The sequence below is a fragment of the Molothrus ater genome, chromosome 9 (assembly GCF_012460135.2).
Source record: "Molothrus ater isolate BHLD 08-10-18 breed brown headed cowbird chromosome 9, BPBGC_Mater_1.1, whole genome shotgun sequence".
Classification (NCBI taxonomy): domain Eukaryota; kingdom Metazoa; phylum Chordata; class Aves; order Passeriformes; family Icteridae; genus Molothrus; species Molothrus ater.
Genome location: NC_050486.2, coordinates 21,915,874 through 21,942,306, shown reverse-complemented (window position 1 = coordinate 21,942,306; position 26,433 = coordinate 21,915,874). Strand labels below are relative to the sequence as shown.

The 26,433-nt window shown below is 38.2% G+C and overlaps 1 protein-coding gene across 1 annotated transcript in view; it reads right to left on the bottom strand.

Moving 5' to 3' along the window:
* Nucleotides 1-26,433, bottom strand: part of MAST2 (microtubule associated serine/threonine kinase 2) — a 187,598-nt gene that overhangs the window by 156,059 nt on the left and 5,106 nt on the right. Inside the window, 2 exon segments of the mRNA XM_054515725.1 lie at nt 7,460-7,602; nt 10,890-11,037. Of these exon segments, the coding sequence (XP_054371700.1) occupies nt 7,460-7,602; nt 10,890-11,037 (291 nt within the window).

Sequence of the window (26,433 nt, the reverse complement as noted above, 5' to 3'; positions counted from 1 at the left end):
CTCACAGTGCCTTTCTATGGAAATATCTGCCAAAAATAAAACAGCAAATTTTCAGCTACTTTAAATTAAAACCCAGAACTTTTATTGTGTACATCAGTATGTGTTTATAGAGAGGTCATTGAGAACCACAGAACAACACTCAAGGAACAAAGCCTCACTCTTCAACAGAGTGTGTTCAAGACAGTCTGAATAACTGTATTTTAAGTTCCCCATAGCTCCCCAAGCAAAATAGCTAATTTTCCATGCACACTACAGCAGTTTCTCACTTTACACCTACAATAGTGCTGCTGTCAGGAAGAGAAGTGACTGCATGTGCCAAAAATCAATTCAACATATTCACAGACAAAAAAAATAACATGCAGCATCTGAAGATAATGAGAACTGCAATCATTCAAACTGACAGTCTAGTGCCTAACAATTATCACAAGGCAAGTTTTACGAATTCATATTTCCTACAATGACAAGCCTCAGGTTACACAGAAAGGTGTTCACATTTTCTTTCAAATATGAAAACCTTCTTTAAGCCAATGAGTCCGCTCCAAAATGGAATTCACTTAACTGAAGTGAGCAAAAATATGCTGTGTTTTAAGTAATATGCTGAAGTTTCTCAGAGCAAGATGCTGACTGTGCTTTAGTAATATGCACCATATAGTAAATATAACTTTAGTACAGAATTTATCACAAAAATTTTCTGTTCTTTACATGAACTATTCAGAATTAAGTTTCCTAGTGAAAAACCAATCAGGACTACCAGTTTTGGATGCCAGTGTGAAGCAAGTGTCCTGAATCTATCATGAAAACACAGAGTCACAGCACATCCATTTTTGGGTTCCTACCAGAGACACCTTAAAAGCTGTGGCAAAGGTGAGTCCCTGCAAGCACTCTAAACACTGCCAAATGTCTAGAACTTGCTCCACACTTCTTTCTCAGGCCCTGTCCAAGTTCCAAAATTGATAAAGTCCCCAAAGATTTACCAACAGACCCTGCAGCATATGTCCATGCAAATATCTAATTAGTATGCATAAACTTAGACTTCACATGTGGTCTTAATTTGGAAATCCACTTACTTTCTAACTCAGGTTATTACAACTGCCAATTTAAAATGCAATTTCCATGCCTTCATAAAGTAATAAAATCCCTTCATTCATGCAGCCATAGTTCCTGCTGTCTTTTCCTTTTCTATCAACATAAAAATATGAAATCCTATCTGTACAGTCAAGTATTGAATGTTCTCTACTCCCTAATAATAAACTAAAAAATAAAATAATTTATGACCTTCATCACCCACGACTTTCAGGATTATTCTTAAACAAAACTATTTTTATCTGTATTGAGCAACATTTAAATAGTCAACATGTTACCACCTAGAATGCAAACTAAAAGTAACTTTATCTCTGACAAAATATTTTGGGAAAAGAGCAGCTGTGTGTTTTAGAAGACACAAATGTAGATGAAGTTTTCCCATCAGATTAAATGCCTGTTTTTGTAACAAGTATCCAGGCAATCCACAGGAGGTAGCACTATGCACAACTGGCATTAATGATTTGTCAGCACTGAATTAGTGCTGTATTTTTCAATTAAAAGAGATTATATCTAATTCTTTTGTGAGGAGGTGGAACTCTAATCTCTATGCACTCACCTCACTGCCAGCGCACATAAGGGGCAGAGAGGTGGATGGAGAGTGTGGTGGGAGAGCACATCTTGTACCTGGTGTCTGCCCACCCCATTCCTTCCAAGACCTCACCCTGTGAGTTTAACAGCCACTGCCCAGGTGCCTGCATAGCGCAGAGATCCTAAATAATACACAGGATACAATAAATAAATAAATAATAACTGCATTAAAGCGCTGGGGCTAAGCAGGAACTGTGGAGATGGAATTTCCCTTTATAACTAGGAGGGGGTTTGAAGCTGGAACTTCTAGCTCCACTGCACTTCACCAGGCCTCTTGAATTATTGATTCCCGTACTGAACCGACAAACAACACAGAACTGAGGTCTCCTTTAGCGGCGGGAACCATCCCCGTCCCCAGCCCGTCCCACAGCCAGGGCGACATTCCCGGCGGGAACGCGGCTCGGAGACGCCCGGGGCTGCAGCGCCACCGCCAGGCCAGAGGCCGCAGCGCAACTCACACAGCGGCCACCCAAAAAATCTCGATTTTATTTCTAGAATCGGCTACAAATAACATATTTTATTTTTTGAATCTTTTTTCCTTCGTAAATGTCCCAACCATCATCTCTCCGTTACCAGAAAAAGGATGCTGCAAACCACAGCTCGGCATTACAAAGCGAATTCATACTCCAGCTAAAGAAAAAGGCCAGTTATTAACAAGGGGTTGCTGTGGGACAGGGTCCCAGAAAGAGCAGAGCCCTGCTGTAAAATCACTGATGATCGCAGGGGTTCTAACGCCGTTTGACAGAAACTCACTCGGATCGTGGAGTTCACGGTTCCTGTCCCCAGCCCTGGCACACCAGCAGATGGCAGCCCAGCTCCACAGAGCCCTGCGCAGGCTCCAGCAAAGCACAGCCTTTGGATTCCACTTCCACAGGCATTCAAAGGAATCGCCCACCTTGTAGTAACAATCTCACTAACTCAAGCCTGTAGCCAATTAGCCACTCTTCCTCATAGCCAGGAACAATATAAATTTTAATTTTATTTTTAATATACAGCATCCTGCACAAAGGAAATATGCTATTAGGGGCAATTTATATATTAGGTACAGTTGATTCTATTCCTAATATATGTAAATATGAAATTAAAAAAAATTAAAAAGGAAAAGGAGCAAAAATTTAGATAATAAAAACTCAAGATCATCTCCTACATCTAAAAAGCATACCCCAACTTGGAGACCAAAGGTACCACACCCCAGTGTGAGGTCGGTTCCCAGCTCCCAGCACATGCCAAGCCAAGGCCCCAGCACCACAGGATGACCCATTCTCCCCATTCCACTCAGCATTGCCTAATCCACACAGCTTTGGGGAACTGAATGTTCACAATAAATCAGGCTGAGTGTTGTTCCACAGAGGAACTTCTTCAGTTGAGAATTGTTTAAAATCTTTGCATTTGAGCTTTTCTACCCTCCAGATCATTATTCAAAATCTAAGAGGCTTGGGTCTTTTACCATTTCTTCTAGAACAAGATGAGGAAAAAATTAACTCTCTGGCAGTGTGTACAATCACAATGAATATGCAATTATTTCACTTTGTTCCAACTTTCACTCTGTTTGAAAGTAAATATAAACCCCTAAGGCATTCGAAATTATCCTGTGAAGATGAGACTGACCCTACAAGGAAATCTTAGCACTCTGGCATCAGAGGATTAACAGAGCACCAACTGCTTAGTCAGCAACTTTCATCTCTGAAGATGAAGAAATGGCTCTGACCACATCCATAATATACCCCAGAATATAAGGAAGAAAGTTTACACTAAATAAAACTGTAACCACCCAGCTGAAACCATCAACCTCATTTTCAAAAATTATGTACAGTTTTTCAGTTCAAGGAGTGCCACAAGTTTCAGTTCAGTACTGGAAGCACCTCAGAAAATTCGAGTTTGTAAGTATTAAAAAAATAATTTCAAAATCTCTTTCACAAACATATCTAAGTTTCCATTGACAGGCTTCTTCAAATGTTTTCCTATCACCACACTTGGCAAAAGGAACATGCATAGTTTCTTATTCCTGGAACATCTCAAACTTTTCCAGGCATTAGATGGTGAGCAATGCATAAGAGATGTGGTCCTAATTATTGGGCTGCACATTATCAGATGTTTCCTTCACAAAACCCTGGAGAGGGTGCTTGAGATGCTCTCTGTGAGGGGCCAGGACATGGGACACACACACACACACACACACATTATCTGTATTTACAAATAAAGCAGCATATTCAGCACTAGTGTAGTGCTCTAGGTAAGCATCCTGTCCTTAATAAAAATGAGGGGAAAGCCACCCCTTGCCCACCAATAAATGCTCAGCTATGGAATATTAGCACCTTATGGCATTGCTCCTGGCAATCAGTTTCATTCACGTTGTGTTTTGTCAAAATTAACAGTTGCAAAAAAGACACTCCCAAACTACCTGTACAACAATCACAACCATCTCTTCACAAGGTCGTTTTCCTTTCTAAAATTAGAAACCCTGATGTTCCCTATGCCTTATTTCATAAGAGAATGCATCCACATAACTGGTCTTTTGCATCACCAGTGACAGGACTCATGGAAACAGGATGAAGCTGAGTTGGGAGAGGTTTAGGTCAGATATCAGAAGGAGTTTTTCACCCAGAGATGGTTGAGCACTGGAACAGGCTCCGCAGGGAAACAGCTGCAGCACCAAGGCTGTCTGAAATCCAGAAGTGTTTGGACAACGCTCCCAGGCACATGGGGTGACTCTTGGGGTGTCCTACACAGGGCCAGGAATTGGACTCAATGATCCTTGTGGGTCCCTTCCAACTCAGCATATTCCTAGGATTCTAGAATTCTATTACATCCCTCAAAAAAACACAGTCCAAGGTCTAATTCTTTTTATGACAGGGTAAGATCTCAGATAAATCCCCAAAATTAATTCAAAAGAAATCTTCCATAAAATTACCCTTCTGTTCCTTAAATGTGCACTCCATACATATTCCCTGCACCCAATTTTTTTAGTGTGTTTGGGTCCTGACAGCAGGAAATACCACTGAGCTGCCCACAATGATGCTTTATGTGTTTTCCTCTGATTACTTCCTCAGCTATCTTAGGGATTTAAAGTCTTAAATAGGATACTCCCCAGCAGAATTCAATCTCATAGGATCAGAGCCATTCGTCTTAAGGTAGATGATGAGCTGAAGGTCATCCTCTAAAATCCTCACATATATTTAGAAGGCACACAGATCAGATCAACACCTTCCATTCCACAATGACAGCTCTCAGCATTCACTCTGCTCTGGCTTCTTTCTCAAGTCAAGGACCTAGTGGCAACTGCTGTGCAGGCACATTAATCCAGATTATCACACATGTACAAGCTGAAAGATCCTGCCCAACAATAAATTGTGTTAATATAGTTTAGCAAGTTAGAATTTTTTGTATTCCCAGTTCTGGAGTTATTGCTGATAAGTAGCCTAGCTATCAGGCTTGTTTCAGAAGCTGAAAAATTTCTGTAGATTTGCTATTATTAACTTATCTCTTAGCTTTGCAAATATTTTTAAAGAGGAAAAGAATGCAATTTAAGCACAGTAAACAACCTATAGGATTAGTAGTGGTTAGAAAGCAAAAAAACACATTACTGAATGCCCCAAAGCAATTCAGCAAAGGAAAATCTACTGATACCTGCAGAGCCAGAAAGAGGGAGCAGAAACAATGCACACAGCTTTCCTGGCTTTCCTAAATCACATTCCATTTCTCTCTAGCTATCCAACTACTGTATTATAACAAATAATAGAAGAATTAAATGCTCTAGCAGTCAAGGCTAGCATATTAAAATGACACTCTGCATTACTGAACTTACTCATCTCTTAATAGAGCTATTCTTCAAAGGAGATTAATTATACTGGCAAGAGACCTTTTGCTATTCTAATTTGTGAAATGTATTTCAATACCACAAGCATATTAAAACAGCTGCAAACATGTAAGTGGCTCCAAAATCTCAGGACTCGCTGCATTTAATTAGGTGTTCATCTTGTGATGTTCTTTAGTCACTGCTTTTGAAACCCACTTCACATAAAAATTCGTAATGTTTAGGCTTAATTAAGTGCAATTGTAATGAAACACACAGCCCAGCATAGAATATACAGAGATAGGAAAGTGACCATACAGTGAACAATAGTTCAACACCCAAACACCATCACAGAGGAACAAAAACTGAATTTAGAGATTAATTTCTCTGTCTTACTTAGGAAACAGAGAATTTTAAATTATTTTAAAATAACTCGTTGGCATTGTGTTTCAGATCAGAACATTTGATAGACAGCACAAACACTGCCATGACAAACTAAAAACACAGGCTATAATATGAGTAATATACAGAAATGTAACATGCAAACATCTGCAGCTCGCTGAGCTGCACACAGCTGTTAAGCAACAGCCTAGTACTCCAAATTAAATATCTGAGAATTAGTGTTTTGTTTTAAAGCACAGTTATTTTCACTAACCTAAGCCATGAAGCTTCAAGGCATTTATTTGCCTCTAGAGAACAGGCCTGTGTTTTAACATATTACTTTTTCTAATCCCCCTCAGATAAATACTTCTAGCCAAGTTCATGTGAGCATTCTCCCTTTCTGTTACCACTGAATTTAGAGCCACTGGTGAGAGCATAAATTTAAGGCAAACACTGAACAGGCACCAAATTAAGACACAACACAATTAAACCAAATCAGAAGAATTTCAATATAGTAACAAGTCTGAAAATATCAAGACTACAATTACTTCATTGTGAAATCAAAATTAGTTGTAACACAAAAGTGTGACTTTTTGAACCTTGAAGATTTAAGTTTCCTTTCATAACCCAGTGGTGCCAAACTGTCCAAGAACCCCCAAAAAATTCTCAGGGCTTTATCCAGAATTAAAAAAAGAATTAACTTAAGGGGTCATTGCTTCTAAGCAGTCCTACAATATAACATAAATTTACCCAGTTATTTGCAGCACTATAAGTAGCACACACCAAAATTCCTCACTTGAGTAAAACTTGTTATACAAATAACTCTGTAGATGTTCAGCAAAAAAATTTCAACTTTGGCTCTAATCTACTACTTACCAACAATTTCTGTTGCATATATGCCTGCTCACAAGTAACTGCCTTTTCCTACCCTTGGAATTTTCTTCACCTCACACATCACTGATTTTAGAATTTTATAGATAATAAGGAAAACTTACAAACAAAACATGTGTTCCTTTTCGTGTGCAGTTCAGACTTGACTGTAGCCACCTGAGTGTGTGTCCCCATACAGAAAATGTTAATTTAGCAGATGCAACATTCCTCAAAAATATTTTCCCAAAGGTTTTTTACCAAAACCTTTTGACAGAAATCACGAAGAAGAGCATATGTTAATTTCAGCTCTTCAATTACTTGGACATAAGAGTTATCCCTTTCAGATTCATCCCCCTAGCTATTCCCTAGAAAAAGAGGCAGAGGCAGATATTCAGAAAGCTGATTCCCAATTCAACTTGTTTGAAATGGTTGGACTCCCATGCTCACATCTCCTAGACTTCCAATGATATTTCTTTCAGGCATCAGGCAACTGAAGTAGCTTTGAGAAGGAATGTCCCCAAAAAGAATTGATTCTTCAACACACATTTTTTCCTGCTTTCAGTCTAAACCAGGATGAACATATTCTCTTCCTCGCTCACCTTGTAGCCTAAAAAGTCCCACAGGAACAAAATGCTGCTTTCACTGAGCAGGAACAGGGGAAACAAGGTAAAAACTAAAGCACGGGATCACATCACTTTTTATAGCACAAAAGCACCACGAGTATTCATTCCCAGAGGCACTCACCAAACCAGCAGTAAGGGAAGGAGCAGATTGTCCCAGAGACTGATTTCTCATGCGGACCAGGTTGGAGGTATCTCCAGGAGGCTGCCACAGCGTCTGTCCCACTCCACTGTGGACACTATTTGATAAGGGAAGTAGCTGTTTTCCTTGAAAAATAAAATCAAAATACCATCAGCTTGTTTCTAAACAAGTCTGCAAGTTCAAAGTACAAAGCTGAGAACAAATACTGCATAGGAAGAAAAAGATAAATTAATAAAAAAAGCAATTTCAAGATTTTGGTAGGTTAAAACTTGTAAGAGCACCTTACCAGTAAATTGATAGCTAATAATTTCCAAAAAAATCTACTTTACACTATGAGATAATGGGGAAATCCAAAAACCTTGTAGAAACAGACTGCTATCACTTTATAAGTTTCCATATTTCACTCACTTTAAAAAGGAAACAATATTTGCCAAAAAAGAAGGCAAAATCTCTTCAGTATAATTTTAAAAATTCTTTTGGATATGGATTCCTAATTGAAAATTAGGTAAAATATCGTCTCCTCTAAGTAGCTTGGTCATCTAGACATCTCCACTTTCTCCTACCACTGGAACACTGAGCACTGCATTTCACACAGCTGTAACATAATACAGTGTATGTTTAAATATTGTCTTGCTTTGAACAATGGATGTTTTTTGCTCAATACTGATTTTCTAGTCAATGCAACACTCGTTTTTGAAAAATGTCAAGCAGTAAATTTCTGCAATGAGAAAGAACCAAAGTCAAAGTAGGTCATATTTTGACTCCACAGAGCTTGACAGCTTCCTTTTATGTACAATGTCATCCACAAAGAAAAAAGAGAAGCTATTTCTGTGGTTAAAAACACATAAGTGAAGAAGCCTGTGAATCTGGGTTCAGTTATTAGCTCCCAGATGACTTACTCTGTAAGTTTGGTCAGCCAAGCCCTGTACTGCAATTTCCCCATTGCAAAATGGAAGTGGATAATACCTCTGTTCCTTAAAATTAGGACTATGGGACTAAATAACACACCCTCTTCCAACCATAGTGAAGAGTCTTGCATTCAATGGATTACTACATGATCAGGAATCACAGGGGACTGAGACATTTATTGCAGTAAGTAGCAGGAAGGCTACACCTTTAATCACAAATATGCTGCAGAAAAAGACTTGTTCTCTCAGAGGCAGAAAGGTGTTTACAAATTCAGCTGCACCTTAGAACTAAATGTGAATTATTACATTCATTCCAAGACAGTGGCTGCAATATTTGGAAGGCTGCCACATAATGTGACCAGCCATGATGCTGGAGAAAGGTGTGGAGTGGAAGTGGTGGGGCTTTTTTCTTTTTTTAACTTGTTAAGATTAATTTTCTGTGATAGCTACAGGCAATGGGCCAAGTATACACCAACAGAGTGAGTCCAAGTGTATGAGAGATGAGCAGGCTCAAATTTGTCAAGCAAACAGACACAACATATTAGTACCCTCTTCCTGGTCCCACTCAAGCTGCTTACAGCTGTGGACATGATTTTCATGGCTTGATCATTTTCAAGATAATGTAAAATAAAACAACTCACCAGCAGAGACCTAAACCTAGAGAAATGTACATTGCTGAATTTATCTCTATACAGCACTAACAAAGATATCCTGTAATAGCAAGTCAAATAATATAATTATCTAGCAGTCTAAAATACCCATGCTTCAGGACAAGAATAACTTTATTTAAGTCTCTATAAGATACGGTTATCAATATCTCCTTTTAGTTCCAAAAAACCTGAATCCAGGAGGGCAGAATTCCATCAAGAGTCAAATCTCAGCCCATCAGTCATCTGCATTCTTCAAACTTATTTGATTCTGTAGCAAAAATTAGCAGGAATCATTTTAAGGATGGAACTTGAAGCTAAAGCCTTTGCCCGTCATTCCTTAAGTTCTACACACATTCCAAACACCTACACTGAAAATATACATCAAAACCTGTACATTTTCTCTACCCAGTTGGGTCAGATTGATCTTTTTCAGGCTCTTTACCCCTTCCTGAATCAGGTATAGTAGACTGAAAAGTAATCAAGATGAATCAACAAGTTCTGGAGAATATAGAATTTCTTGTTCTGATATTACACTCCCCAAACAGAAAAATTGTTTTTAAAAGAGAGTAGACCTTCCGGTTTTCCTACTTCCTCCTATTTACTTTGCTTTCTTCTACTCAAAGGGGAAAAAAAAGCTACAGTACTAACTTAGGCCATTGAAGTCAGTCAACAGCTGTGGGGTTCATAAAGTTCTGTTCTCCTCTAGTGATTAACCTACCTTGGAGAACAAACTTGCACATGTACAAAACATTATGAATGTTACCATTTTTCAAAAACTATCCACTTACTACAAACAAAACACTAAGCCAAGGCCAAGCCAAAATAAAATATATATAATTTACTGCTTATTTAATTCTATTACACCTAACACCTCAACCATGAAAATATTTATCTTCCTCTGATAAAAGATGAGGGACCAGGACTGGATGTATTTTCACAATCATATAAATCAAAAAAGGTGGTTTCACCTTCTTCCTCTTTCTCTCCCACTGAGAATTTTCAACTCTTCCAGTTCTTGCACTAACATGCAAATAGGCAAGCAGCCTAATTAGGGAGGAAATGGGCTGCAACTTAACCCTACAGAATAACAGTGGCATTTGGGCATATCAGCTCTTTCATTCTAGACTGATCATGCAGCTCTCTGTGCTCAATTCCAGTACCACAGACTCTGATATCAGTTTTAAATAGTTGTGAAACCATCCCCTAGCCCACTAACAAAGTCTTTGAAAAAAAAGAAAACTACTGAACTTGGTCCATTTTTGGCTAATTACTTGCCTATGCTCGCTCCAATGATTCTACAGCTGATAAACTAAATTCAATTACAAGGTTGAATATCATGTTCACAAGAAAAAACAAATTGTACTTGAACTAAAAAAATATCAAGTTAGTATATAAGATTTTTTACTTTGAATGACAATTTCCTACAGTGCTTTTGAAGCCAAAAAGAAATTAAATAGTAATTTAACCATGATATAAAAAGTCAGTTTCCCAGTAAGAAACAAAAGGGCAAAGTGGGTAAGTTTACATTCAGTGCTGATCTTAAAAGGGGTAAGAATACACCAATATGTCACCTAAAGTTCCACAACTTCATTCTTTAACTTTGCATATTAAATCTTGGGTTTTAACTTTTCACTCTGGGCAATATAAAAATTTTCACTCTCAAGCCAGGCTTTTTCACTCTTCTCTACTGATATTTCTTTTTGCATCTTTCCCTTACATAAAATTTTGTATGCCCTGCCAACAAGAGGTCACCTTACCAGTGACTTACCAGTATCTTTTATTATGACTGTTATGCCAACAATGCTGAATCTTCTCTAATACTAACCAAGTATCATACTCTACAAAATGGCATACCTGACAAAGAACTTGCCAAGCTACCCCTCCGTAGCTTGCAGTCATCTTGACTTAGCTGACGGTGGAGCTTGGTTTTCCCAGCAGATGAAAAGATGTCAGGATTGCTGAGCTTCCTGCAACGCAGTGGAGTGGACTCTGTTATCATCTCCTGGAGGAAGAAAAACACACAAAACTTTGTTAATGCCAGCCAAGGATCCCCTGTCTGAAACATGCAATCTCCAAAGCATAAAGGAGACTGTTCAAAAAAATACAAAGAAACACACCCCACCATCCCCCCAAAAAAATAAAAACAACAACATTTAACATCCCCCTCTTTGCCCTCTTTAGTGGCCCATAGCTGCACAGAAAGCACATCACAAGGTCCCTGTCAACTCTGGTCCTTGAACACCACTGCTGCAAGAAATACCATTAATAATAGTCAGAAAAATGCAATTATGCTACAGCAGTTCTTTTCTCTTACAGTATTTAGGACAAAATGGCACTGAGAAAACAAGCTCAGCTGTGATTAAAGCTATTTCCTGCTAAAGCAGAAGTACTTTCTCTGATCTTCTTCAATCTTTCTTCCATCCAGCCTATGAGTAACATACCTATAAAGAAGCTGTTGCAATGTCTATTGCAACCCAAAACTGCTATTATAAGTTATAGCTCTACGAAGACCATATGCATAACCAAATAATAACTAGGATAAGGATCAGCCTTTGTGTCATGTCTTTGTTATTACTACAAACAAAATTAGACGTGTATTTGTCAGAAACACTCCCACACATGTGAATTCCTTTCACAGCATACAGCAAGATTTCAGTCAAAATAGTGTAGGCAGAGCAGTGTCAAGCACAACCATTTGTGAGTGCTTTTCTCATGCTTTTCATTGTTCTTGAGGTGTCAAACTCTCATTCCACACCCAAAGAAGAACAACAAGCTTTGCTATCAGATATGGATTTGGAGAGGTGACACTTTCCATTATAGCCCATATAGATGAACTGTTCAAGTTCTCCCTTTTCTGCAGTGTGAAACACTCCACTTGTTTCATGGACTCCTCCATTTTATTTCAAATCCCTCTCATTAGCTATACAGCACTTCAAACCATGCTTATCCTCATAAAAATCTCATCTGAGGCAGAAAAAAAAACTTTCCCTGCATGATACATGACCACATGATTTAACATAGTTTTAAATTATGCTTAAATCAAAAACTAGTTTACCAGTTACGGTTTTTAATTGAAATTTGCAGATTCAAGTCAAAATCTATTTCTAAAGTCATTAATTCAAATCTATTCAGTCTACAGTGTTATGCCTCAAACTGTCAAATCCAGACCAGGAGTACACACTTTAAAAACCTCAAGGGGAAGGGAGGGGAAGGGGATGAATAAAGTGGCTTCATATGAAAAAAAAATTATTTGGGATTTGAAATAGAATTCTCATTTAGCTCTGAGTCACTCATTCACAACCTTTCTTAGACCCCATCTCCTTCGAATCATGAAATTTTTTGGCACCTCATAATACTGAATTTTATTACTGTTTGAGGGACAGCAGTGCTGTGCTCCACATCAGCCTCAGTGGTGCACCTTTCCCAGGCTGCTCTGGATACAGCTCCTTCTCTGGTTCAGGTCAGACTTTCAGTCACCACAGGGTCTAAACCAGATCACAGAGACAGCTGGGTACCAGAGCAGGTCAGGTCACTCAGCTCATGCAGCCACAAACAGTTGTGTTGGTGCAAGAAAGGGGGGGCTCAAAAACAAATAACCTGGGGGGAATAGAGAAAACTGCTCAGCTGAAAAACTGTCTAAATCTTATGGTTCCTTGTGCACATCTTGGAGCAAAGAGTGTCACATTTTCATTTGTCTCTGACCTTCCCCACAAAGGTACTCAAGTCCTTTGTTTGCAGCAGGCTGTACTCTTCTCCTTTTCTGTCATTTGGAGAGCTGAAAAGGCATCTACCTGTCTTTCTCTCTGTACTCGGGAGTAAGCTAAATAATATTAAACTGCAGCATTAGCAGTCCCTCAGCACAGGGGACTCTGAAAGCTGCAGAGGTCAAGGGCAGAGAGTCTGTTTTTCTATTCAGGATGGTAGAACATGGTTATATTTGTGCATATTACTGTAAGTAGACATACACACACTTTTAATAAGGCCTGTCCTACACCTATAGTGTCTGAAATCTGGCACATGTTTACTATCTGTGACAGTCTGAAATTACCACACCTTAAAAAAAAAACAAAAAACAAAAAACCCACGAACATGGGCACTCCAGCTTACAAACAAATTACCTAAGAACTTCATCCAGCCTACCCTCTCACACTCCTTACGTTTCAATTCCAAATATTCCCAGCATCCTTCAGCATCCAGCTACTTCCCTGAAACTAGTCATGTGTTGAAAGGCCCCATGCACATCAGCAGCAGTTAAAATTAAAATGTCAAAGACTAACTTGAAGTGTTCTAACTGGGACTTCTTTCTTCAAAGTTTTGGGGGTGTTTGTTGGTGTTTTGGAGGTTTCATTTGGTTTGTTGTTTTGGTTTTTCCCCTGCAGGTGCATATTCACCTCCCTTTCAACACACACAGAAACACAAACACACATACAACCCTCTCACCAATCGTTCTCAGTGAGCTGCAGCTAAATAAGAACATTCTTTCACATGGGACACCAGGTAAGGAAAGGCACTGAAGTCAGAAGCCAAAGTACTCTCAGTCATGTTACAAGCAACTTCTGTGTTTTACATGTCTCCTTCCCCACAATATACAGGCAATGCTTACCAGGCAAGGAATGTGCCCACTTCCCTACCCTTCCCCTTTTCCCTCTATGCACAGTCTCCTTTTATTGGCAAAAATAATTACAAATTCTTAATGTGTCTTCTTGAGTTACAGTACACAAATCTTGTAGCTCTGATAATATCTAAATCAAAAGCTCCCCAGCTGAAGGGCACACCTACTCCTAGCACAGTATCTGATCAGCTCCAGCACCCTGCCTACACACACCTTTGAGGTCAGCCCAGTGGCATAAGCTACTTCTCAAAAAGCCATTCCCTGTGACAGCTGTCCCCAGGTTCAGCTTTCCACCAAAACTACTACAGAGACAAGAAAGGAATAGTAGAAAGGTAAAAACAGCTTCCCACAGTCACCAAAGAATCCAGGCTGTCCTCTAGAAATGAAGGATTTGGTACATATTACATATGGAAACCTCTTCATGAACCCTTTTCTTGTTAAGCACATTAAACCCTTGGGCACTGAAGACTAAGTAAGTGTTAAATGTCTGGAAGAAAGGGCCTCCAATCAAATTCTGCAGGTTTATATACTGTTTAAGTCACTTTTCAAATTTTAAAAGTTTTTTTAAGAGTGCACTGTTCTGAGACATCCTATTATGTTTTAAAAAATGCTAAGTGCAACACAGCCAATTTAAAATTTCATTTTCTAAGAGCTGTGTCCATATTTTGTCAGAAAAACAATGAAGAGGGAAAGTTTTAGCTTGATAACAAAGGAGCTGTCTTCCATAAGACTGCAATTTACTTCATTCATCCATCAAAACCCTGCTTTGATATTGCAGATCACAGATGAACTGCATGAAAATAGCAGATTTCATTACCACTCTGAAACAAGGAAGGGAAAAACTAGAGGAAAAGATCTTTCCTTGTCCTTGCCCCAAAGCAATGCCTACAAAGAACACAAAATTCTTATACAACATTCCAAATTGATGCATAAACTCTTTGCAATGGTAGAGCAAAATTTTGCTTACATGCTTTCAAATTACAAAATTAATCTATCAGAGCAAGTGGTTGAAGAATAGATCACATAGAACAAACTGCCAAAATTTTAAGGACTCGACTTCCACTTTTTAAAAGAAAAAATTTTACAGCCCTAAAGATGAAAGCATTAGTAAGCACGTAACACTTTGCCCACACAGTGTGAAAAGGACTGTGAGCCTCTCTCCATTCATTTCTTTTCAAAGGTGATAAAGAACTTAATTTACTTTGGGCTTGTGGCTTTTGCCACAGGCTAAAAATCAGGTTCAAACACCCAGCTGATTCCTGCAAAGCTTAGGGCTGAAGATAAAAGCACCACATAATCTTGATTTGCTAGGCAAAGATTATTGCTATCACTCCCTACAAAGTGCAAACAAAAGTTTGCTCACATAACTTGAAATAGCAGGATATGAAGAAGAATGGGCAAAGCTTTTCTTGGCTATCAAGAGGCTCTGAATTTCTCAGCTCAGTCACTTACCACACTTGCACAGAAAAAGCACTAAAAGAGTTCTGATACTGGAATAAGTTTGTTCCTCTTGCCTGAAATCTCACATTGGGGTTATCACACTCAGCTGGATAGGAAAACCAGATTGTCACAGGGGATGCAGACAAAAGACAAGAAGCCAAATGTGCTTCTCAATTTGCCTGATCACTATATCCCCTGTTAAAAACCTGATCTGGTAATTTCAGAATACAGCTACAAGGATCCTCCTCAGCCCTCATTGCACAGGAAGAGTTCCAAGCAATTACAGCAGGATATAAAAGAACAAGCACTAAACCACTGCAAGGATTGTCAGAAGCTCTTTTGTTCAACCATTGTTCATTTAATGGTGCTGCAGGAGAGCAGCACAGGTCTTTAATCTCCAAAAGGCAGGTGAATACTGCAAGTGTGGATTTGTTTTGCTTGATTGCCAAGTGAAGCATCACACAGTCAGCAAGACTCATACATCAGCATCAGACCAATGCTGGGATAAAACTTCTCAAGACCTGTTTTTATGGCCTATATTTAAGAAGTAACAGATCATGCAAAGGGCACTTCCTTGCATGTAACTGTGTTGTAATTAAATCAAACACAAACTGCCTCACAATTTCTATGACAAGCAAAGCAAAAGCACTCAATTGTGACTGACAAATATTCAAGTCTGCAGGTCAAAATATGTTAAACTGGTAGCCAGGGGGTGGAGAATCTACACAAAGGTTTTCCATGAACAGGAAATCCATTAGTAAGAAAAATGAGAAACCTTTTTTTATGAAGCCTAATGAGCATAACAACCTTAGGTCATCTGGAAGTGAATCCTAGCAAACTGTTGGAAGGAAGAATGAAAATTTAACTACAATAGACTAGCCAAGAATTCACTATTATTAGCCCATCTTGTAAGGAATATAACCAATGAGCAATGTTACTTGAGGGAAACGTAATACTTTCTGAATTTTTTGAAAGCACCAAAAATAGCACCAATATTGAAAGCTGCATTTTCTATTTTTTAACACAGTACTGTTGTCCTTTAAAAGATAAAAGCTTATTGTGTCAGGGCTGTATGCACATCTGAGAAGTATTCTTTTTCTTCTCAGCCTTTCCTCATCACTTAATATAAACTGTGTGCATACCCTTAATGAAAGATAAATCTGATCCTGTCATTAGGCCTGCTCTAATATACTCTAAAATACACTGAAAATTAAAGGCCTGGACAACAGATCACAGACCAAGTATCTATCTATATAAGTAGCAATTAGTGCATTGGAATCATAGTATTTATGCTTTAGTATTTAGCACTGAAATTTGCCTTAACTTTCTAGTCTGGGCATTACACATTAAGAGGAGAGGGCCAGCAGTTTACCAGGAAGCTGGGGTGAGCCCACATGAGACCAAAATTATAGGCTAAATAAGAATTTTCAACTAAGTTTCTTTTTAACTGTATCTGCTTAACTCATGTACTTGCCAGCAGCACCCTGAAAAATGTCAGAGACAGCAGAATCAAGGAAAATTACAGTAAATCAACATAGACTCTTAGGGGCTATAATATACTGGTTTACAACATCAACAACAGAGAAAAGCTTTACAGAATGTATTGCATTATATAAAAGGGTCAGTATTTAAAGGCAGAAAGAGCTCTACACTATTTTTCTCTGTAGTAGATTTATTTGAAGAACTTTGCAATAAATTCCAACATTCCTACAACAGTAAATATATAAACTGAACTTAGTGTCAATATTAAGTTTTCAAAATCACTGCAAAGCCAAGTGTTATTTGCCACAGCAATGTTTTGAACACATCATGCACACATTTACCATTCTGAATGCCTACAGCTTCCTCTGCACACTCATCTGCAGTTATACCACAGATGACAAAAAAGTTACAAACTCAAAACTTTATGTTAAAAAAATCCCAGTGTTAAAACCAAACAAACAAGAAAAATAAATGAATGTTCCCTAAAAGACCCAGTATCAGAAGCCCTTACTATCAGATACACCCTCCTTATCTTGTTCTTCAATGAGATTTCTTTTCTTGTTAACTCTTCAGGAGTTACATGGCATGTTTGATTAGAACAAATGAATGAGAAGATTTAATGTTTCACCAGGGAAGTTAGTGCTGTTAACTCTGTTGTGAAGTGTCCCAGCTGCAGGATCACACGAAGAAGCTTGTTAAAAAGAAAAGGTAAATATTTATAACTGTGTGCATTATTAGCCCCTTTCTGAGGCCTATTGAGATGCAGAATTGTTTTATTCCTAATGGAAACACAGTCTAAGAGAGAAGGTAATTAATGATTAAATTATATCAGCTTGAATGTTTTGTCCTTACATGAAAACACAAATGGCTTAAACAAAGTATTCAAATCTACCTCAAGATCTCCCCAACAGCCAAAAGGGAAGAGTAATTCTTGAATTCAGCTCGTAAATGCCTAAAGCCAAATGAATTTCATCAAGGGAAGAAAAAGAAACAGAGCCTCTAAAGTCTGTATCAGACTTCACATAGGCTCAAAGAAACCACTATCAATCTATCAAGACTCCAAACCCCACACCAGGGCTCAGTAGCTGCACTCACAACAAAACCAGCCAGAACAAAGACACTGAGCATTAAAGGCCACATCATTCCTTTATCATTGCTCTTCTAGCATGAGTATTGCAAACATTAAAAGGTTGTACTGAGCAGGGAAATTAACTCCTGGCCAGATAAAACAAAACAACTCTATCATTCATCATCCTTACTCATATGCTGTAAGGATTAAAAGAAATTTGACCCCCACCAAAAAAGGGATTTGTAATAAAACTTGATTTTATAAGACATCAAAACACCTTTTCTCTGAAGATTTTCTTTCAATAGACTCAAAAGATGTGCCAAGCATGTGACGAGTCCCAGCATCACTGACTAGGATTCCTGCAAGTTCTCTTGAGCATCCTGTGTGTTATCAAATTTATCTCATTTATCTTCTCTATTCTTGTCTATGAGGTTTTACATGGTTAAATAGAGGTGCATGTTTAGATCTGCTGAAGACCCTAATCCACAGTATTAGCAAGCCAAACTTTTCTTGTTTGTTTATTCAGACATTTATTACACAGTTTGTTTGTTTATTCAGATATTTATTACACAGAAAACACTGAACTTAACCCCTGTTAGCAGACCTAGGCTGTGAGTCAGACTAGAATGGGAACTGCTCATGGAACCAGCAGCAGGAACAGCTGCACTTTCATCTGTGCAGGTTAAGAAGCCTATGATTTCTTATTGGCTATAAAAAGGAGACTTACCAGAGGATTCTGCAGGGCACCCTCATTCCCTGCAATTCTGATGGCCCACTTTAGAGCTTTCAGATCTCCACCTATATTGATTTTTGTGCACATGACATTGTCTCACTGTCTCGTTCACAGGGAAAGATCAAATCAACATAAAATACCTACCTATACCTGTGTAAACTCTGTTTAACGCCCAGTAAAATGTTACATGCCAATGAATTTTTATTTGGAATGTAAACTCCCTGGTTTTTTAGGAACAGAGATGAACAAAACCTAATGGTAAGTTTTAAGTTCATTTAATTTACATGAACAAACAATTGTTTCATAGCAATAGAACCAGGAAGGAAGTTTTATCTGATTTTATATATTTCAGACAGGAACCTCCAGGTTGAGTTGGAAAACCTAAGACATGTTATCTGTATTCATATTTGATTCCTGACCCAAAACAATATAAAGTTTTCTATGTCTAAGGCACAAATAAAATACATTTTAAAATAAAATAGTAGCTGAAAATACAAAGTTTGACAAGTGAACAATAACAGTGTATTAAAATGTGTGTGCTGTATAAAAATTACTTATTTACTAATAATACAGATTTCTAATCTTGTTTTGTAAAAAGCAATTTCCAAAGAAAAATGTTAAGGTTCAGTAAGTTTGAAGTATAATCGCTAATAAAAGTATCTATTGGTCCAGTATGAGATATTGCCTTAAAAAAAATGTCCCAAGACTAAGGAGGCCAGAGGAAAGAAATCCATGTCCAACTGCTATTCCAAGGCTTATTTCAAATGAAGCTGCTTACAAAGAAAATTTGAAAAATAACTCATAAACTGAACTTTGGTGGAGAATCACTCAGGTGAGCTCAAGGGGGTTTTCTAATCAGACATTGAGTGGCTACTTACAGATGGGTAATACAACTTTATGACTTGATCATAACTGTTAAAGCTCACTTGAATAACAAATATTGCACAAAGCAAAGTATGAAACCAGAAAACAGAACAGGAATCCATTTTAGCAACGCTAGTATTTTTACCGAGGATTTTTTTCATGGATCACAGATAGGGCCTGAATAGTAGCAGTAGTGAAACCAACTGTAGCTAGACAGAGATTACTGGCAAAATAAAATATAACAAGAATCAGTGGACTGCTAAAAGTTAAAACACTATTTGTTCATAAACACAACAAAGAGAGACCAAAATACAACTTAATCTGGTGTTATCATCACTGAGGAGGATCTCTATTTGGAGCATGAAAAAAAATTTTTTTTGTGAAGTTCCAATTCTTTGGCATCAATATTTTTGTTTCCATAAAGCATCTAAAACCTTCTCACTTCCTACCACAAATGAGATAAGCAGATCGATTCAGAGCCAAAAATAAGAAGCACTTGTGTGAGGTTTTTGCTGAGAACAAATTTTCCCTGAGATTCAACTGCAGATCTGCATGTACAGAACAGGGGAAAAAATTATCAATTTATTATAAAACTGTGAATAAAATTACCAGTGGCATTAGACCTAAACAAAACTAAGTCAACCCTTGGACACACAATAAGAGTTTAGCCCTTAGCTTCTCGTCACAGATCCCATTAAATGGCAAAGATAAGCTAATTCACAATTCTTATCAATGTCTGTACAAAGAAATGGAAACTCTATAATCTGCACAAAAGCTTCTCCTCACCAAGCAGGGTAATACAGTTCCATTACCAAGGAACAAAAGCCAAAATTTTTTTCAAGGACAAGACGTATTTCTTCTCTTCTGCCTGAGAACAGAAACAATGCCCAGTGTTGGGTTATGAACAGCACCGTGCCTTGAGCTCAAACAAAGACTGGAGTCAGCAGACACTCCTGCTGAAGTGTCTGCTAAACTGGCAAAACCAGATCCCTGGAAACAGAGATTAATTTAAATGTCAAAGAATGTGCAAATAATTAAATTAATGAATAATTTAGCTTTCAGGGTCATATTTTTGCCCTTCATACTGCACGGGTGCAATTTAATAAAGACCTATTTGCTACTAATATGTCACTGGATCCATCTATGCCTGGATATTTAAATATCTAAATGCCTTCAGTCACCCCAGTAGCCAGACAACTTATTTATAAGCTTTTCTCTAAAACAGTGATTATAATTTATTCATTTGTTCTCTGATTTTCTGGTGCTGTCCAGAACACTTGACATCACTTCTGACTTGATTCCCTCATTTCCTTCTAAAGGTCTTTACTAAGGCTCCATATTAAAATGCAATTTTTATGATAATAAAATGCTTGTAAATACACTAAATATTGAATGCTGTGATTTTAGCAACTAATAAACCTGTTTTAATTACTAGGCATTCCATTTTTGAGATGACATTTCCTTGCTCTGGGGCATTATAAAAGCTCCTTTACAATAAAACTGGAGTACGATACAGTCATGAGAGCTGCTGAGAGTCCTCAGTGAACAGAGGACACACAGCTACCAGATTAACAGAACAAACATCAAAGAAACATTGCTAGACATGAAATCATTTCACTATCAGTGCATTTTTTCCAAGTAGCACCCCACGCTGACATTACACACTCTTGTCTAGTTTTGTCTTTGCCAGAGTTTAACAGTTTGCTTGCATTAGTGAAGTTGTATTCTCTTAAAACTGCATAGAAGACAAAGGTAGCTTTGTCATTTGTGTACTTGTTTCATGATGACAAATGGGATTTTAGGAGTGCAGAGAAACACAATTTGATCATTCTGAGCTGTACGACCTTCAATGCAAAGAGAAGGAAATCTCTAGCTTAGCACCTGGGATACCTGGAAATCATAGAATCATGTATTGGTTTTGGTTAGAAGAGATCTTTAAAGATCATCTTGTTCCAGCCCCACTGCCATGGGCAAGGACACCTCTCACTATACCAGGTTGTTTCAAGTTCCCTCCAACCCACCCTTGAACCCCTACAGATACGGGGCACCCCCCACCTCTCTAGGCAACCTCCTCCAGTGTATCACCACACTCTTGGTAAAAAATTCTTCTTATATCTAATCTAAATCAACCCTGCCTCAGTTTAAAACCATTATCCCTTGTCCTATCCCAAGAGGCCCCACCAAAAGAACTCCACATGCACAGAGAGACAGCCTTCCTGGAAACATGGACCTAGGCTCAAACCACTTGCAGAGTCTAACTCAGGTGTTTGTGCAGTCCTTCTGCACATGTATGACCCTGAGTGGGATGAAAACAATCTGCAGAGGCTGCAGCACAAAGTTCCCATCATACATAGCAACAGAAAGGCATATAAGAAAACTAATGTATTAGAAAACTAGGTTTTTAAATCATCATTATCAAGCTCAAAACAAGACAGCTGTATTTTTAAAGGATAAAAGGAAACCAGGCTTGAGCATCAATTAATCAATCTGACAAGTACTGCATTTCACAGAAGTCTTCAAGTTTCCTGAAATGCAGCTGAAATGTTTTCTCAAGTTTTCATCCCACAGACTGAACCTCCCTCACTCCTTGGTGGATGTACCTTTTCCACTTAGTTTTTGTTTGTTTGCATTAACAAAGTACAACAAAGTGTCTCAAGTTTGGGTCTAACTGCACACATAATTTTAGTCTTTAGCAAAACTGCCTTCTGAATGCTGCAGGCCAGCATTTGTTTACTACTGTAACCTTTCTGTACTGTCTCTTCCATCCTGGAAAGACAATCTGCTCTGTGAACTCTTCCATCAAATCCCATAGGGGAAATTCAACAGGGATGGCAGGACCTACACAATCTATTACTGGTTTCCAATCCTGTTGTGCTAGCAGCTAACGTGTCCAAGTGATAAACACACACATTGTATATCCAGCCAATTTCCACAAGACAGCTCACAGCCACTGCAAGAAGTTAGGACCAGCTGAATGAGCCCCTTAGGAGCAAAAACTTCACTGGAAATCTGTCCTGAATGGATTGCTGGGTGTTTGGACAATGAGTAGATAATGGAAGGTGCATTCTAAAAGTGCACTGAAAATCAGCTTCTTATTACAACTCTTGTTAAGTATTTTTAGCATTAGCTGAATTAGCTGATATGTTAAACACCTACAAGAGTTTCAGAACACAGCATGACTCAGTAAATGTGAAGACAAAAATTTGCCAAGTATCAATCAATTAACTAATCAACTTATTTTGGCTACAAACAGCTGAGAATGTTTATGGTGGATTACTTGTCACACCTTATAACAAAAATCATTAGAGAAAATCTTCCTATATAGACGGCTCATGAAGACTAAATCAGAAATTACATTTCAAAAATTCTTACACTCCCCAGAACCCACCCTCAACAGTGCCATCTGTTTCTGGAAATTTAAACATGTATATGGAATGTTTTGAATTGCTGTCTTGCTTTTACATTCATAAAAATCCAGACCAACTAAAAGGTTTTAAAACATGTTTTATTGGTAGAAATGTTTACTATATGTATAACAAAAAGTGAAAATAATTATGATGCAGCTCCAATAGCAAAGACAGTATTTTTTCCTGGAAAGAAACACAGCATCATCCTGTTTTCCATGTAGATAATAGACTCCACTCCATTAACACTAGACCAATTTCAAATAGCAAAAAAATTATAAGCCAGACTTCCAAATTATTGCAAGACCAACCATCAGTCTTGAACCCTCTTCCCTCACTGCACTGTAACATGTATTTATAACAGAACATTTGAAAATAACTTCTGACACATTACTAGATTCGTGGAACCTAACTGTAAGTTAAATAAAAAACTCACAAAAGACACAGCTTAGAGGAAGAGCAAATTAAAAAGTTCTAAATCTGGTTTCAAAGGTAGTTTTTGAGTGTTCATGCTTCTTCCTTCAAAGAGCAGCATTTTCACCAGGCTTCAAACAGTACTACATCACTACAAAAATACACTAACCACAGCACACCATTATTTGATGTGGAAATGAAATCATTGAGACTCTATATGACCTGTCCATTTATCTATTGTGGTTCTTGAGGGACAAAGTCTTGCTGAGGGACAAAGCATTTTGGTTTATCAAATAGTTCACCAGCCTGGTGGTCTTCACTGCTTTGTTAGCTTCAGCTACTCAGCTTCCATAAATAGGAATTAAATAAGACTTAGAAAAACTTTTATTTTAAATAAATGCCTGTCCTCATATCTATAATAATCCACTGCCTTTCTTATAGCACTAAAGCAATGTTGGCTTATGGCAGGCAGCATGGGCAATAAAAAATATCTATCAAAGCAAAATGAAGAACTGCCCCTTCTAAAGACTCTTAAGAACTACCTTGACAGGCAGGACAACATTTACACTCTGGGCTGCAAGAAGGCAGGTGAGCTTGCTCAAGAAGTCAACTGCTAGGTGTAAAGTCAATACCACATACCTATTCCTCCAACACAATAACACTTGGATTTACTATTTGGTTTCCCAAAGCATCCAGTCAGGAATATATCCAAAATCTTTGAGCGCTTTGCAGCTGCCTAATCCTAGCCTTGGACAGCACCCCACTGTTATCCTCAAGTGCTCTGTAACAAACAGTAAGCAGCAGCAGCTTCCCCCTTAAGGCTAATAATTAATCTAAAGAAAAGCAGTGCCACACCAAACCCTAGCACTTCTGACAGAAGAATTCTCTTGGCTCCTTCACTTCTATTCTGCTTTTGGACAAGAAATGCAGCGGACTGCATCTTTCCACCGCCTGCTTAGCTATTCTAATATGCAAGATATGAAATTAATGTGGCTAATACAATATTTGCTCTTACTCTTCACTTGTGACAGGAAATCGAAATCTCACATGGGCAAGCTGAATCATCTAAGCTGCTGATGCAATGCCTACCTAAATATTGATTTACACAACAGAAATTTGTCCATTAATACTCAACTTTGAGAGAAGTGATGATTCCATTTTCTCAGGCCAGCAAAGTGCCATCAGCCCTCTGGTGCCACTTTGCTCTTACCCAACAAGCCCATTGCAGAATTGGTCACTTGACTCCACATCCCTTTTGTCTGCATCTGGATTTCTCTTTTGGCTCAATTCTCTTATTATCTAATAAGCACATTACAGAATTGATCCCTTGATTCTATTCCACTCTGCCTGCTTTTAGATGACTCTTTCCCTCAGTCGCTTTTTCAGCGCCCCATATTTTTAAACATTGGTATGAACACAGAAGTGAACTCAGAGGAAGAGCTTGCCTGGAGCTGCCATCTCTGTTTGATGAGGGCACAGAAAGGCAAAACTAGGGCTAATGAAGAAGTCAGGTAGAAGCAGCTCTGGGATCAACAAGAATCAGCTTATGGCAGGCAGTGAGACACACCTATGGGGCACTGACAGGTTTGTTCTTTCTGATTTCTTTTACTGCCTCCTCAGAAAAAAGGACCAAGAAGAAAACAAAGATAGAACCACATATGTCACAAGAGAACATCTGATTCCTCCACAGCTACACCCTGGCCTCTTGACTACTTTTGTTTCTCCACAGAAAAGGGAATAAACTTCAGAAAATAAAGTCTGAGGATAAGTAAGAATGCCTGCCAGCCAGCCATGCACTCTGGACTCTGGTTAACCATATTAGAAGCTCCACAGGCTAGAATTGTGCTTTTTATTAGAAAACAGCACTTTTTTTTTTTTTGCTTTCTTCCTGCCATAAGAAAAAGAGCTAGACAGCAACAAAGGAAGATGAGAAAAGGAAGTTTGACGTCTGCAAACAGTAACTGAGTTTTTACTGGCAACTTACAATCACAACTTGTAATTCAGGAGTCTTTACCAATGTCCTCCTTAGGAAATTTCTTTAGCTCCCTTGACAAAACAGATACAGGTCAGAACTACCCTAAAATCAACCCTAAACAATTTCACAGAACAGGTGGTAATAACCATTTATATAAACAGATGATTCCTGATCTTCTACAAGTTAGCAGCACTCCATCCCTCCTTTAATAAAAGGGGCAATGATGTTTACAGAATATATTTGGCTATGATTAAGCTATACTTGCTTTTATAGAATATTTAATGTGAATAGTAAAAATTACACTAGATTGCAAATTCAATCTGCATGGCTAACAGTAAGTCCATTTGATTCAGTTTATGTGCTTGAATTTTGAAAATAAACCTTCATCTTCTTCAGATTAAGTTTCATCCCAGCCTGTAGGTTTTGACATGAAGTTATAAAGAACAGCTTTGAGTGTTGTGAGCTGTTACCCACAAGGTCCATGACTGGGAGAACTGCAACAGAGCTCTGATCAGCAGCCTGAGAGTCAGAGCTGTAGAGAAAACTGAGAAGCAAAACGTCAACTGAACTCCAAAAACTTTATTCTTCACTTGTCAATCAAAAGGGAAGACTCACGGTAGAAAGAACCAAAGAACACCAAACTGTTCTGCAGCCTACATACAGAGCTCATCACAACAGGGATACTGCCTTTACTAGCACTGATGACCTAGAGGGAAAAGAAAAGAAAACACTTAGTATATTTGAAGTACAGAAGTTCTAATTAGGAAAAAAGAAAGATCTCTTCAGTTTCCAGGCTTGCCACGCAGCAAGGAAAGCATGGTAACAGCTTCTCTGCAGTTGTGGAGACAAAATAAATCTGAGTAGCACTCTGGGGTTTGGCCAGTTTCTCCCTGCTGGTCACTGACTGCTTTCCAAAAAAGAACAGGGTGAGAAGTCAGTGGAAAAGATCCTTTGCTATTCCTTCCAAGAAAAAAAAAAAAAGAATCAAAATATAATGACAACATGAAGGGAGTAATAAGCTTTGTAACCTATCGTTTACAAGTAGTCTTGGACCAATTTGCATGATTTTACTCATAGATGGAGGAGAAATATCCACATATGCATAATGTTACAAAACCCTCTCTCATATGACACACCCAACTGTGGTAATGCAATCCCCAAAATTGCAAAAAGACAAGTATCCAAAAGTAGTGAAGGAGGAAGCTTGTCTGCGATCACTATTCCAGGCTGCTGCCAGAGTATTACCTGGGTTTGGCAAACACTCCAAGAACAATCAAGAGGGAAATGCACAGAGTTCTAGAAGCAAAAGAACTCAGTGCCTTCTGTTCCAACCAAAGCTCAATTTTACGTTTCAAATACTTCTACATGGAATAGAGATCAGATAGTAGAGAATTTTTACTGCCTG